The 11,917-nt window shown below is 44.1% G+C and overlaps 1 protein-coding gene across 1 annotated transcript; it reads right to left on the bottom strand.

Moving 5' to 3' along the window:
* Positions 1-4,414: 4,414 nt before the first annotated feature.
* On the bottom strand, positions 4,415-10,302 carry TARDBP (TAR DNA binding protein). The gene is made up of 6 exons (XM_063417153.1): positions 9,598-10,302; positions 8,952-9,204; positions 8,059-8,222; positions 7,611-7,751; positions 6,749-6,919; positions 4,415-6,343 (listed from the first exon to the last, which is right to left on the bottom strand). The coding sequence occupies exons 2-6, from the start codon at positions 9,187-9,189 to the stop codon at positions 5,813-5,815; spliced, it is 1,245 nt and encodes a 414-aa protein (XP_063273223.1). The 5' UTR covers positions 9,190-9,204; positions 9,598-10,302; the 3' UTR covers positions 4,415-5,812.
* Positions 10,303-11,917: the final 1,615 nt, after the last annotated feature.

The following is an 11,917-nucleotide window of genomic DNA, read 5'->3' as shown; positions in this document are numbered from 1 at the left end:
ATCATCCTGCCCCATCCTGCCCTATCGGCTTCTGCCTGCAAAAATGCCATGACATTCAAGATTTCTCCCAGATTCAAGACCACATTTTGGAACTTGGGCTTTTTTTGGAGTGCCAAATGTCTCCCACAATCTGACATCAGGAACATGGCCAGGTGAGTTTAGTTTCCCATGGAAAAGGGCCACCGTTCGTGTCCACCACCCTCATCCTGCCCTATCGGCGTTTGCCTGCAAAAATGCCGTGACATTCAAGATTTCTCCCAGATGCAAGACCACATTTTGGAACTCGGCCTGCTTTTGGAGTGCCAAATGTCTCCCACAATCTGACACCAGGAACATGGCCAGGTGAGTTTAGTTTCCCATGGAAAAGTGCCACTGTTCATGTCCACCAGCCTCATCTAGCCACATCCTGCCCTATCGGCTTCGGCCTGCAAAAATGCCGTGGCATTCAAGATTTCTCCCAGATGCAAGATGCCACATTTTGGAACTCGGGCTGCTTTTGGAGTGCCAAATGTCTCCCACAATCTGACATCAGGAACATGGCCAGGTGAGTTTAGTTTCCCATGGAAAAGGGCCACCGTTCATGTCCACTACCCCCATATTTCCCGATCCTGCTCCATCGGCTTCGGCCTGCAAAAATGCCGTGATATTCAAGATTTCTCCCAGATGCAAGATGCCACATTTTGGAACTCGGGCTGCTTTTGGAGTGCCCCAGCCTCACCTGGACACAACAGAACTTTGAGGGATGTAATTGCCTGTTTAAGGCCATGTAAGAATGGTGGAAGGTAGCCAGGTAGGCTTAATCCAGTTACAGTTGAGAGCCTTCTTATCATTCTTTCTGACCATTGCCCCATCAATCAATGGATTTAATAGATTAGCTCTTGAGAAAAGCCCGAGGGGGGTAAACGACAGTCACCTGCTTACACACCTGCAGTGACTCAAAGGACACTTCAAATATGGTGTCAGATGACGCCTGTAGAGTGTCACTGCTATGTAAACAATGCCCAGCTGTTCTATTTATAGTTCTCATTCATGTTCTCTGGGATGCAGATTCATATGTGAGGATGGATACTAGAAAAATTCCAGCCTGTGCCTCGTACCAAGCCTACAGTGACATGTTTGTGCAGACAAGGGGACAGATACCCAGCTTGGCTACTCGGCTGTTTATGCAATGTGGCTTTCTTAGATTTTCCTGGAGTACCTTCAAGCTGGTTAGGCAAAACTATTTCACTGCAGAATGTTCATTTTAACAATCAATTGCTACTTTTATGTTATGCTGATTTTCAGAATGGCAAGTGCTACAGGTGCTGTTTAACAGGAAGGAATGCTAACAAAACTGAAAATGTCAGAATAATCTCACACTGTGACTGTAGTCTCTATTTACCTTAGATTGTTAAATCATTTACTATTGAATATGCCTTGGTCATGCCCTGTTGCACAATAATGCCCAGAACTCAGTTCAGTTCCTCATGAGGAGAGTAAAAAGCCCAGTGTTCCTGTATTCCAGGTCTCTTTGGAGAACATGGTTTCATAATTAACCAAATTGTTGCTTTTAAACTGATTGGCAGTTTCTGAGAGGAAGACTGAACCATGCTACAGCAGTATTTGTGAGGGGAAAAAAAGTCCCCTCACTGCTGAGTACAGGGTTGTGGATTTTATTTGGTTTTTTAATTTCTGAACTGCTAAATTAATTACTCAGTAAAATTAGCCAAGATCCAAGTTTGAGTTTTGGGAGAAACACTGTACAATGTAATAGCATAATTGTCCCTCTTATCTTTTAGATTAGAATATCCATATATTCCAATTACCTTAATTTACATTCAGAACAAATGCACTTCCTCCTCCCTGCCCAAATTCCTCAGCAATGCTGTCTTTCTTGATTACAGAACTTCTCCAAGGGATGCAGTACTAATGAAAATTGTATTCTACATCAAATATTCATTTGCAAGCAATTTTACCATTCTGAAACAATTCAGGAATTACATTTAGAATCATTAACTTAATTTAATCCATATAAGCACAATAATTCAGTATTTAGATCTCAAACTGTTAAACAGCTTTTGCTGCCACTGTTTTGCACTTTGTGGAGTTCGTTTGTGGAGGAAGGGAAGATGAGCTTGGAGAGCTTCCATGATAAGTGGTGTTAACTACAGGTCAAGGAGAGTTAGGTGGCTCAGTTGTACATGACAGTGGGGTTCTAACAGCTGCTTACCATACAGCTGATCAAAACAACCCCTCATTTTAGAGGAGTAAATTGGGAATTTTGAGAAAACACTGTGAAGGTGGCCAGGAAGAAATTTAACACGTGAAGGTTATAAAAATTATCTTGTCCCGCGTGATAGTGGTATCAGTTTCACTGGAGCACGAAATCTCAACCAGTTCTAATTTTACACATACCTGTTTACCAGGACAATTAACTGCAGATGATGGGATGGGGAAGAAATGTCCCAGCAGCTGTTAGAAATCCTTCAGCTGTAAAAAAGCGGACATCTGTTTACAGCATGCTTAATTCATTCCTGCATGAAGTGTATTTTGTTTTCTTTTAAATAGTGCTGTGAATTCTTGTTTGATTGCAGCTTCTTACTGAACCCGGTCCAGTGAGAGCCTACAAAGCACTGACCCCCTCAGGTATGTGGTACCAGCTCCTTGCTGTATGTGGGGGCATTTACCAACACTGTTTTCCCTGTGCCCCTACAGGTGGGTAGCACATGTGTGCACATGGGTGCACAGCCCATGCCTGAGAAGTTCCTGCTCTCAGCTGTAAAAATTATGTTTTTCTGAGCAGTTTTGTGAAGAACAAGCTTTCGCATTCACAATTTCGGTCCAAGCACAGTGGACAAGAGATTCCTGGAACTAACTAGCTGTGTTAGAAAAAACATTATTTCCTGTGATATCAACCACCCTTACAATATACATAAACCTCCTCTTTCTTGTATCTCAGACTTTTCCATTGGTATTTCACTTTCTAGAGTAATGTAACTGAAGTATCTCTCTAAAATGAAGACTCAAAACACTTCAATGTATTTCAGTGACAGTTTATTCACTCACTTATGAACATGTATGCACAGCAGTTAAAAAATGCTACTGAAACTTGTAATTCTAGAATTTTAAGGAGATTTTGTTTGAAGGTGAAGAAAGGGTGAAATTATTAGCAAAGACCACTCAGTGCTGCCAATCAGCCTCTTAAACCTAAACCTGAACAATTTAAACAGAATTAAAACCATGCTAATTACAAAAACTTACCATGAGGTTCCTTGCAGGGGCTCACAGTTAGTCTTTGGAGGTCCAAGAATACCATTTTAAAGTGTTACTCAGCAGAAGTAGCTGGTAATAGTGCAAGTGCTAAAATGCAAAATTCACAGATGGGACAGTTTGGAGATTATTCTGATTAAGGTGCAGAAAAAAAAATGTAAGCAACTTTTTCAGTGGAATATGAACAAATGTGTGGGATTTCTTTCTCATCCTGAGTGTTTAGAAACCCTCTTTAAACGAAGCACATTAAGGCACAACTGATTTTTTAATTCTGCAGGTGGAAAACTCAGTCATGCAGTTTTGTCTGCTGTTTAGATGCTCTGCTATTCACAAGCCTCAGAGTAATGAAGATTCACTTGAAAATTACATAGGTTAAAAACTGTGTAAATATCCATATTCAGACTATTCACAGCTACAGCACAGTATTATGCTGTATAGAAAAATACACACCCAAGCTTCAGCGGGTTGTGACTCCAAGTACACAACACAATTCCTCAAGCTCATACCACAAGTGGAAATAATCGTCCATTAGTTTCTGTTTTAACACTGTGCACTTTGTTAAGAAGCTGTCTCCTACATGACGCCTCTGCACTTGTCATAACTTAGTTCAAACCTTATCAGTCTGTGTATATTTACAGTGCTTTATTCATCTGGAAAGTCCTTCTTGTGACTAGTTTTAACAGAAGTTACCAGCATCATTCTGGACTGGAAGCGTGGCAGAAGCGTCTTTCCCATGGGTAGGCTGATATAAAAACAAGTTTAAAACACACATCCCCAAAGGAGATGCTGTGGACAGAAATCCATCACGACAGCAACTCTGTTTCCCCCAACCCACTTCTGATAAGGAACTTCAATTGCTAAAAGAACAAGTAACGTTCCTTGGCACAGATGAAATCTGGAGGGAGCTGCTTACCAGTCTAGGTGCGGGCACCCCAAGGTGTGGGACCTGGATTTTAGATCTATGTCACTGCACAGTGCAAGGGTACAGTGGCTTAGAGGTGAGTGTCGGGTATCGATACGTGCTGAGCGGTGGCTCCTTTAGAACCTGCTTATCTGAAACAAACCAGTGACTGCAAAAAGCTTTACAGAAGTTCATGGCAAAAGGGTAAAATTAATTAACTGCTATGAATTCTTTGCATTCAGGGCTGCAAAACAAAGACACATATTACTTAAATCAGTTTTATTTAAGAATTTCCTACAGTGACAAATCTTATAAAAAGCATCCAAACACGAAACTGCAGCAAACAGCATTCTTATGGATATCTTACAGACAGTGGAACTTCCACCCTGGAGAGGCACACTGAGCTCTAGTGATCTCTGCTAAAAGAGCTACTGCAAAGCACACCACAAGCTCAATGTTCTCATCACAAACCCCCATCGTCTTCAAGTCACATTACCACACTTACAGATCATTAACAGAAAACAAAACACACACCATACAGCATTCACAGCAGTTGACATAAGGGAAAAGAAATACAAATATTCCATTTCACGTAACACATTCAACTAATTGATTAACTAGGTAGAGAACCCACTTAAAGTCTTGCACATGTGGATGTCCTTTGAATGCAATAAACACTCGTACATTATCTGCTATCACTGCTCTCCGCACACTCTCTCACCAAAGCCACAGGATTGAGAGACATCTCGCCAAGTCAAATAAAATCCCATTAATGCACCACCAGGTCTCTGCATGCGCTCGCTCCTTTATCTCGCACATACCAGCCCTCTCATGCCTCGGCACCACCACCAATCCCACACATGGTTTCAAAAGTTCAAACAGCCTTCTGGTTCCATCTCACAGCCTTGCGTTCACAGCGTTGATACGACTCCATGAAATAAAGAGTAGCGGATAAAAATGGAACACCCACCGTCTAAGACGTAGCATGTGCAGTGTGATGAAGTTATTCTTGGATGAGAAAGCATGTAGACAGAAGTATTCCTAAGGCAGAATATTTACAGCACTGCTTTCAATGAAGTGCTTCTTCCATACACATTTGAAATGAGATGAACTGCGGAGATTAAATGAAGCCTTCATATCGTACTTTAGTATGGAGGGGAGACAGTGTTAAAAAAAAAAAACAAACCAACAAACACAAACAAAAATGACACTGTTCTCCAACAGGGCACTTGGAGAGTCTTATGGTGGGATCAAATTAAAAACAAGAGGGAGAGAATGCTGTTTCTGACCAATGGTGTTTTTTTTGAACATGCAAAGAATTCAGGTAGCCAAGAAACAAAGGGATAAGGTATTACAGGAGAAACCCTTCCTATTGACTGTAGTGTTAGTTCACCTATCAGGCAAACAGCAGTCCACTTCCAAACATTCAGAATTCCAACTAGATATGTAACAAAACTTAGAAAATTCTTTTTACTTTTTTTTTTTTTCTTTTTTCTTTTTTTTTTTTTAGAAAAGAAAAATTTCAAAAATACTGCTGAATATACTGCACACTGAACAAATTCATTTGGAAAACTTTAGTATATACGTAATTTACAGTATACTTACCATGAGTTAGAAAAATTTGATTTCCCACCATAGAGTCAGTATCAGAGCCCACTGTGTCTACATTCCCCAGCCTGACGACTTGGAATCCATGCTTGAACCAAAGCCTCCATTAAACCCACTGCTGGAGCCTGGGTTTGAGGCTGAGCCCCAGCCTATCGCTGCCCCAGAGTTGGACCCTCCATAGGAGTTGTTGCCTGAACTAAAACCCTGGTTCTGCTCCCGCTGCATGTTGCCCTGAGGCTGGTTGTTTCCCGAGGGCCCCGACTGGTTCTGCTGGCTGGCCAGCATGCCCATCATCCCCCAGCTGCTCTGCAGGGCCGCCTGTGCCGCTGCCATCATGGCAGGGTTGATGCTAAAGGCCCCAAAGTTCATACCCCCGCCCATGTTGCTGCCCTGGTTGTTGCCCAGTCCTCCCCCACCTCCTCTGCTGTTACCAAACCCTCCCTGACTCCCAAAGCCTCCCGGGTTACCACCAAATCTTCCACCTCTCTCTAACTGTCTACTGCTATTGTGCTTAGGTTCAGCATTGGATATATGTACGCTGATTCCTTTAATGATCAAGTCCTCTCCACAAAGAGACTGGGCAACCTGCAAGAAATAAGGGATTGATTAAACATATGTTAGATGTCCTTTTTTTCAAAAATGTTACTAGTACAAGACAAAGCACAAAACATCCCCTATGATTTTGAGCAGATACTTATCCTGCAAAGAAAGCATATGCATGTACTTAATTCAACTTGAAGTGATTTACCTTTCATCACTACAGTCATCACTGCAGTCATCACTACACTAACTGCAGCATAAAATCCTGCCTGCACAGCTGCAGCTAAAAGTGTAATCTCAGTCAATTCAACAAATCAGATCAACCTGATACCACTGTAATTCTCAAGACAGTGGACAAGTAAGCATTTTGTGTGTAGTTGCAGAAACCATACTTTATCATGCTACTAACCATGCTATCATGCTAGGAAGTTAAAATATTTTAAGACTTACCTGGTCATCTGCAAACGTAACAAAAGCAAAAGCTCGGAAGGGTTTAGGAATGAAGACATCTACCACTTCCCCATACTGCGCAAAGAACTGTCGGAGTTCATCTGCTGTCATGTCCTCAGTGCAGCGTCCAACAAACACCTTCCTGCTGCGCAAAGGTTCGTCAGGACTTTGCTGGAGAGAAATGAAGGAAGAAATTATCACAACTATAGTCCTTGAGAACTGAATTACAGGATGGTAAATGACACTCTTAATCTAGCCTCTTCTGAGGGCTGCTGATGGAAGAAACTTTGAGATTGCAAATTTAAGACATAAAATAAATAAAAACTAAAAATCCTAAAAGCATTTCATGTTCCAAGAACATGGCTGCACCTTGGTACAGGTTGGGGGGTAAGAGCCACAAGAAAATGAGCAGGGGAGCAACACACAGGGATAGTGACAAGGCCACTGCAGAAAAACACTTTTTTGTAGTAATTGCATATACAGACAACAATAGAAGCTGCAGGTTCAGTTTGGAACTCAAAGACTTGTTCTGCTCTTCCTCAAATTGGTTATTCCACCTGCTTTATTCTGCATTTATTCATGCAATAGGCATGTTAAGCAGGTACTGCTGGACATCAAACAGATTTCTATCTGTACTTCGTTCCCTCACATAATGAGTTATTTTCCCAACATTTCAGTTGCTTGCAGCTCACCCACCTCCTGTTTTCCTTCCTTGCTCTCACTTATTCTGTTCATTCACAGTAAAACCATATCCGAGAATGGATAGTTAATCTGTGCAGCTGCTCTCCCCTAACACAGCTCACGAAGAGGTGCACTTGGGAGTGTTTGGTACAAATAAAACCACCAGTAAATCACAAAGTACCTTAGAGTTGGGAAGTTTACAATCACACCATCTTCCATCGATCATGTGCCTCTGAGACATTACTTTCACTTGGGTTTCGTAATCCGTGAACCGAACAAACCCAAAACCTTTTGAGTGGCCCGTTTTAATATCCTTCTTAACCTAGGTGGAAAAAAAAAACAACCAAAAACCAGAAATAACCACTAGTATGAAACATTACTGAATGAATTTGATAAAAATCTGTTTGAGAGTTCATCAGTCTTATAACTGTTCTTATCACAGCAACCTCTAATTCCTTAACATCTCCTCCCAAAACTAACGGGCTCATGAAAAAAACCGACACCCTTAGGAAGAGACACGGCTCCTGATCTTGTCTAAGTTTACAAAGCTCCTTTGTTTCTACTTGCTTTCTCAGGAGCCTGATAACTACCTAATGTTCCTCTTTACTTGAGCTGCAAATGGATTTTACCTGCACCATCAGAACTTCTCCAAAGGTACTGAAATATTCCTTCAAGTCTTGTTCGGTGGTTTTCCAGGGAAGACCCAAGACTATTAAATCTGAAGTCTTCTGTACTGCTCGTTTCACTTTCACAGCTGATGATGCATCGGTTTCATCCATTTTTCTCTTATTATCTAAATACAGAAAAGTACATTAGACATCCTCAGCTCTGCAAATTAACCCACTATGAACTACATGGTGTTAAATTATAACCCATGATGATAAAGAGTACAGATTGCAAGAGACACAGACCAGCCGTTGAGAGCTAACTGGAACATGTATCTGACTGCCCTGAACCAAAGCCAGTCCTCCTCCAAAGTGCAATTTGACCCACTTAGTTCTGCATTAATTTACTTAAGTATTATCCAGCAACATTCACAGTCTTATAAAGAAGAAAAAACATGATTTTTAACAAGACTACTTCACTAGCAATTTACATCCTTCCCCTCTTTTTTTTTTTTTTTTTTGGGGGGGGGTGGTGGGGCTGGAACAGGGTGTTCAGGTTTCTCCTTTCTTGAGCACTTCTAAATGGTACTTCTGACCAAAGCATGTGCCTTCAGGAGAAGTGTCTGTTAATACAGAGATTACAGTACACTACAGTCTTTGAAGGCCTATACGAGGCTATCCTTCAAGGATAACACAAGACTTTGTCATTAAAGTACTCGTTTACATAGAGTGTTAAAAAATTTAAAAACTTAATGGGGTCAAACCGACTGGGCAGGACAGACACCTGTCTGAATAAATCATTGCCCTCTGTGAATCAAAGAGGAAAAAGAGTAACAGTGTTGCCATGTTAGATCAGCAGTGACTCAGACCTTAAAGAAAGCCGCCCTGTACAGGGAACCGAAGCCACCAGGACAAACCTTTGGGATAATTCACGACGTAGACGAGGTTTCCCCAGCCGGCCTCGGGGGCGTGCAGGATGCCTTCGACCAGCCGGACTCCCCGCATGCACTGCGACACCGGGTTCCTGTAACGCAGCCCGCACGCCCCGGGGAACTGCGCCGTCACTGTGGACAACAGCACCGTGCCGTCGTCCTCGGACGGGATTTCGATGGGCTCATCGTTCTCGTCCTCCGTTACCCGGATATACTCCGACATCTTCGCTGGAAGTTACTGACGTTCAAAAAGGATAGAGCAGGCGTAAGCGATCACCCTATTCCCCCGACTTAGCTTTCATCTTCCTCGCCCTGACGCAGGAGTGTCTCCGCATTTATTACACAACAGGGGGCACCGAAACGCCCAATTCATTTGTGCTAAAACCTCCGGCCCTGCCGTATACCTCGGTCCGTCTCGGAGCTAGGGGAGTACCAACAGCGACTGGTGCCCGAGCACAGCGCAAATTCTTAGAGGCGCCACAGGCTCCCCCCGCGGAGCCGGGAGCAGAGCAACCCTCAGCCTCGCCGCCTGCCGGGCCTGCCCGAGGCCGCGACTTCTGGTTGCGGCTCCACCCACCCCAGCACCGCGGGCAGCCCCGCCGGGTCCCACCCGGCCCCGTGCCCCGCTCACCGGCCAGGGAAGAGAGCGACGTCCCAAAAACCCCTCAGCACCGCCTCCGCCGCACTCCACCCGCCGCCGCACAAAATGGCGGCCGTGGACCCCCAGAGGCCGGGCCGGGCCTTGGGCCGAACCACTCTAGGCGGCAGAGGGGGGGCGAACTGCGGCGGGGCACTTGGGGACGCGGAAGAACGTAAAGCCCCGGCCGTGCCCCAGCGCGCGCTGCCCGCTCTCAGCTGGATCTCGGGCGGGGTTCTCGGAACTGGCGACGGCAGCACTCCGACCGCCGCTCCCCCAAGCGCGGGGCCGGTGGTGCGGCCCTGTCCGCGCCTGCGCGAGGGCGGGAGCTGCCGGGAGCCGGCGCAGTTCGGGTCCTGCAGGTGACGGCGGTAACGGCAGAGGTCCGACTTTGGAATAGCATTGGCCCCCCGGCCGCCCGGAGTAGTTTGCCCGGAGCGGCCGTTAGTAAAGACAGCCAAAGTTCGGAGACGTCTCTCTCTCATCTCCGCCACCACAAAGAATGAGCGCACCTCATTAAAAAAAACCCAAACAGACAAAACCGAAAACCAAAACACCAAAATCCAAACCTTGTCACCTGGCGTGTTCAGCATGGACAAGAATGAGGGGAAACCTCATCACAGCCTACAGCTTCCTCCTGAGTGGCCGTGGAGGGGTAGCTCCGATCTCTGCTCTCCGCGACTAGTGACAGGACCCGAGGGAACGGCTGGAGGTGTGTCAGGGGAGGTTTAAGCAAATATATCAGCACAAGATGCTTCCCGGTCGGGCACTAAACAGGATTCCAGGGCAGTGGTCACGGTCCCAAAGCTGCCAGAGCCAAGGTGTTCAGAGGTGCGAGAGCTCAAGGAGTGTTCAGATACGGCTCTCAAGCACAGGGTGGGATTGTTGGGATGTGCTATGCAGGAGTTGGACTGGATGATACTATGGGTCCCTTCCCACTCAGAAGATTCTGTGATTTTTAGAAAACAAAAACAACCAACCAAATCAAGCAAGCAAGAAAAAAAACCCAAAAACCAAAAACAAAAACCAAAAAAAACCCCAAACACCCAAACAAACAAAAAACAACCCAACCCCCCTCCAATAACTTAAGGATAAAAACAGTCCCCACAGACTCTTCTAACAAGTCCTAAGTAGTGGAGTAGTGTTTCCAGGGAAGACGAGGGGCCTCCACCCCTGGGGAGAACTTTCCTGTGATTCATCTGAAGTGTACCCAGGGCTCTTGCAGTTGTGCAGGAGGAGACTCCACATGCCCCTGAAGATCGCTTTTTCTCAGAACTGGACGGAAGTTGATGGAAACATTAGAGACAGAATCATTTGTTATCAGCATCTCTCTGGCAGTGCTGGCGTTGAACGTTGTCTATAAGTTGGAAAATGACACAAACCCTCTCGCTAACAGAGGCGTGTGAGCAATACTCACTGAGGCATCTTGGCACTTGAACAGCATCATTCTGCACTGGGGAGGAAGAATTAATCGAACATGTCTCTGCAGATCTTATGCAGGTATTCCCTGAGGACCTTGGGAAGAATTAGATTAACCAGACTGACTAATGCAAAGTTTCATGGTCGGTCATTTCTGTATCTCATACTTGTCTAGTCTGACACTGTCCCCAACAACTGGTTTATTGCTCAGAATCAATGTCTTCATTAATTCCTCAGGATGTTTGGGGTTTTTTTTTGTGCCTTTCCCCCATTTACTGCCCTGCTCGCTGAGCTTGTATAAAACAATTTTGCAGGATTGCTAGAATTTTTAAAAAGCTAGTAATTCTAGCCCTGTCCTTTAATATCCAGTGTTTGCTATAACTTGGCTTAATCTTCTCTAAACCAAATTTCCCCTTACTTAATTGAAAAACTTACTGATTATATCTCATTATACAGTATTATGAGCTTCTGAACACTAGAACCATTATGGCTAAGGAACTCTCATGTACCTACTGCCACTTTTCTACATCTCAAAAAAAAAGTAGTTCAGAAGAGCTCATCTGCATAGGTTTTCCTGAGCTGCAGTCACAGGAAGGACAAGGCTGTGAGCAAGAGAACCATATGGAGGAGAAAAACACTAATGGCAGGAATATGGTATTTTCCACTTGATCTTGTCCTTTTATAAGCTTAACTGTATGCTTTTAATAGCATCACCCTCTGGGTAAACACTCAATTTTTTTTTTTTGTTTTTTGCTTTGCACTGATAATACTAAAATGCTATACATTAATAACTGTTCTACAGCTTTAGTCTGTCATTTTCCATCTGGATAATTGTAATTCCACATCTCCAACTTATTTTATTCTGGTGCTTTAGTAATGGGCTTGTCTGGTCTGT

The sequence above is a fragment of the Prinia subflava genome, chromosome 21 (genome assembly GCF_021018805.1).
Source record: "Prinia subflava isolate CZ2003 ecotype Zambia chromosome 21, Cam_Psub_1.2, whole genome shotgun sequence".
NCBI lineage: Eukaryota > Metazoa > Chordata > Aves > Passeriformes > Cisticolidae > Prinia > Prinia subflava.
The sequence above is the reverse complement of the archived record's forward strand: the minus strand, read 5'-3'. Positions and strand labels throughout refer to the sequence as shown.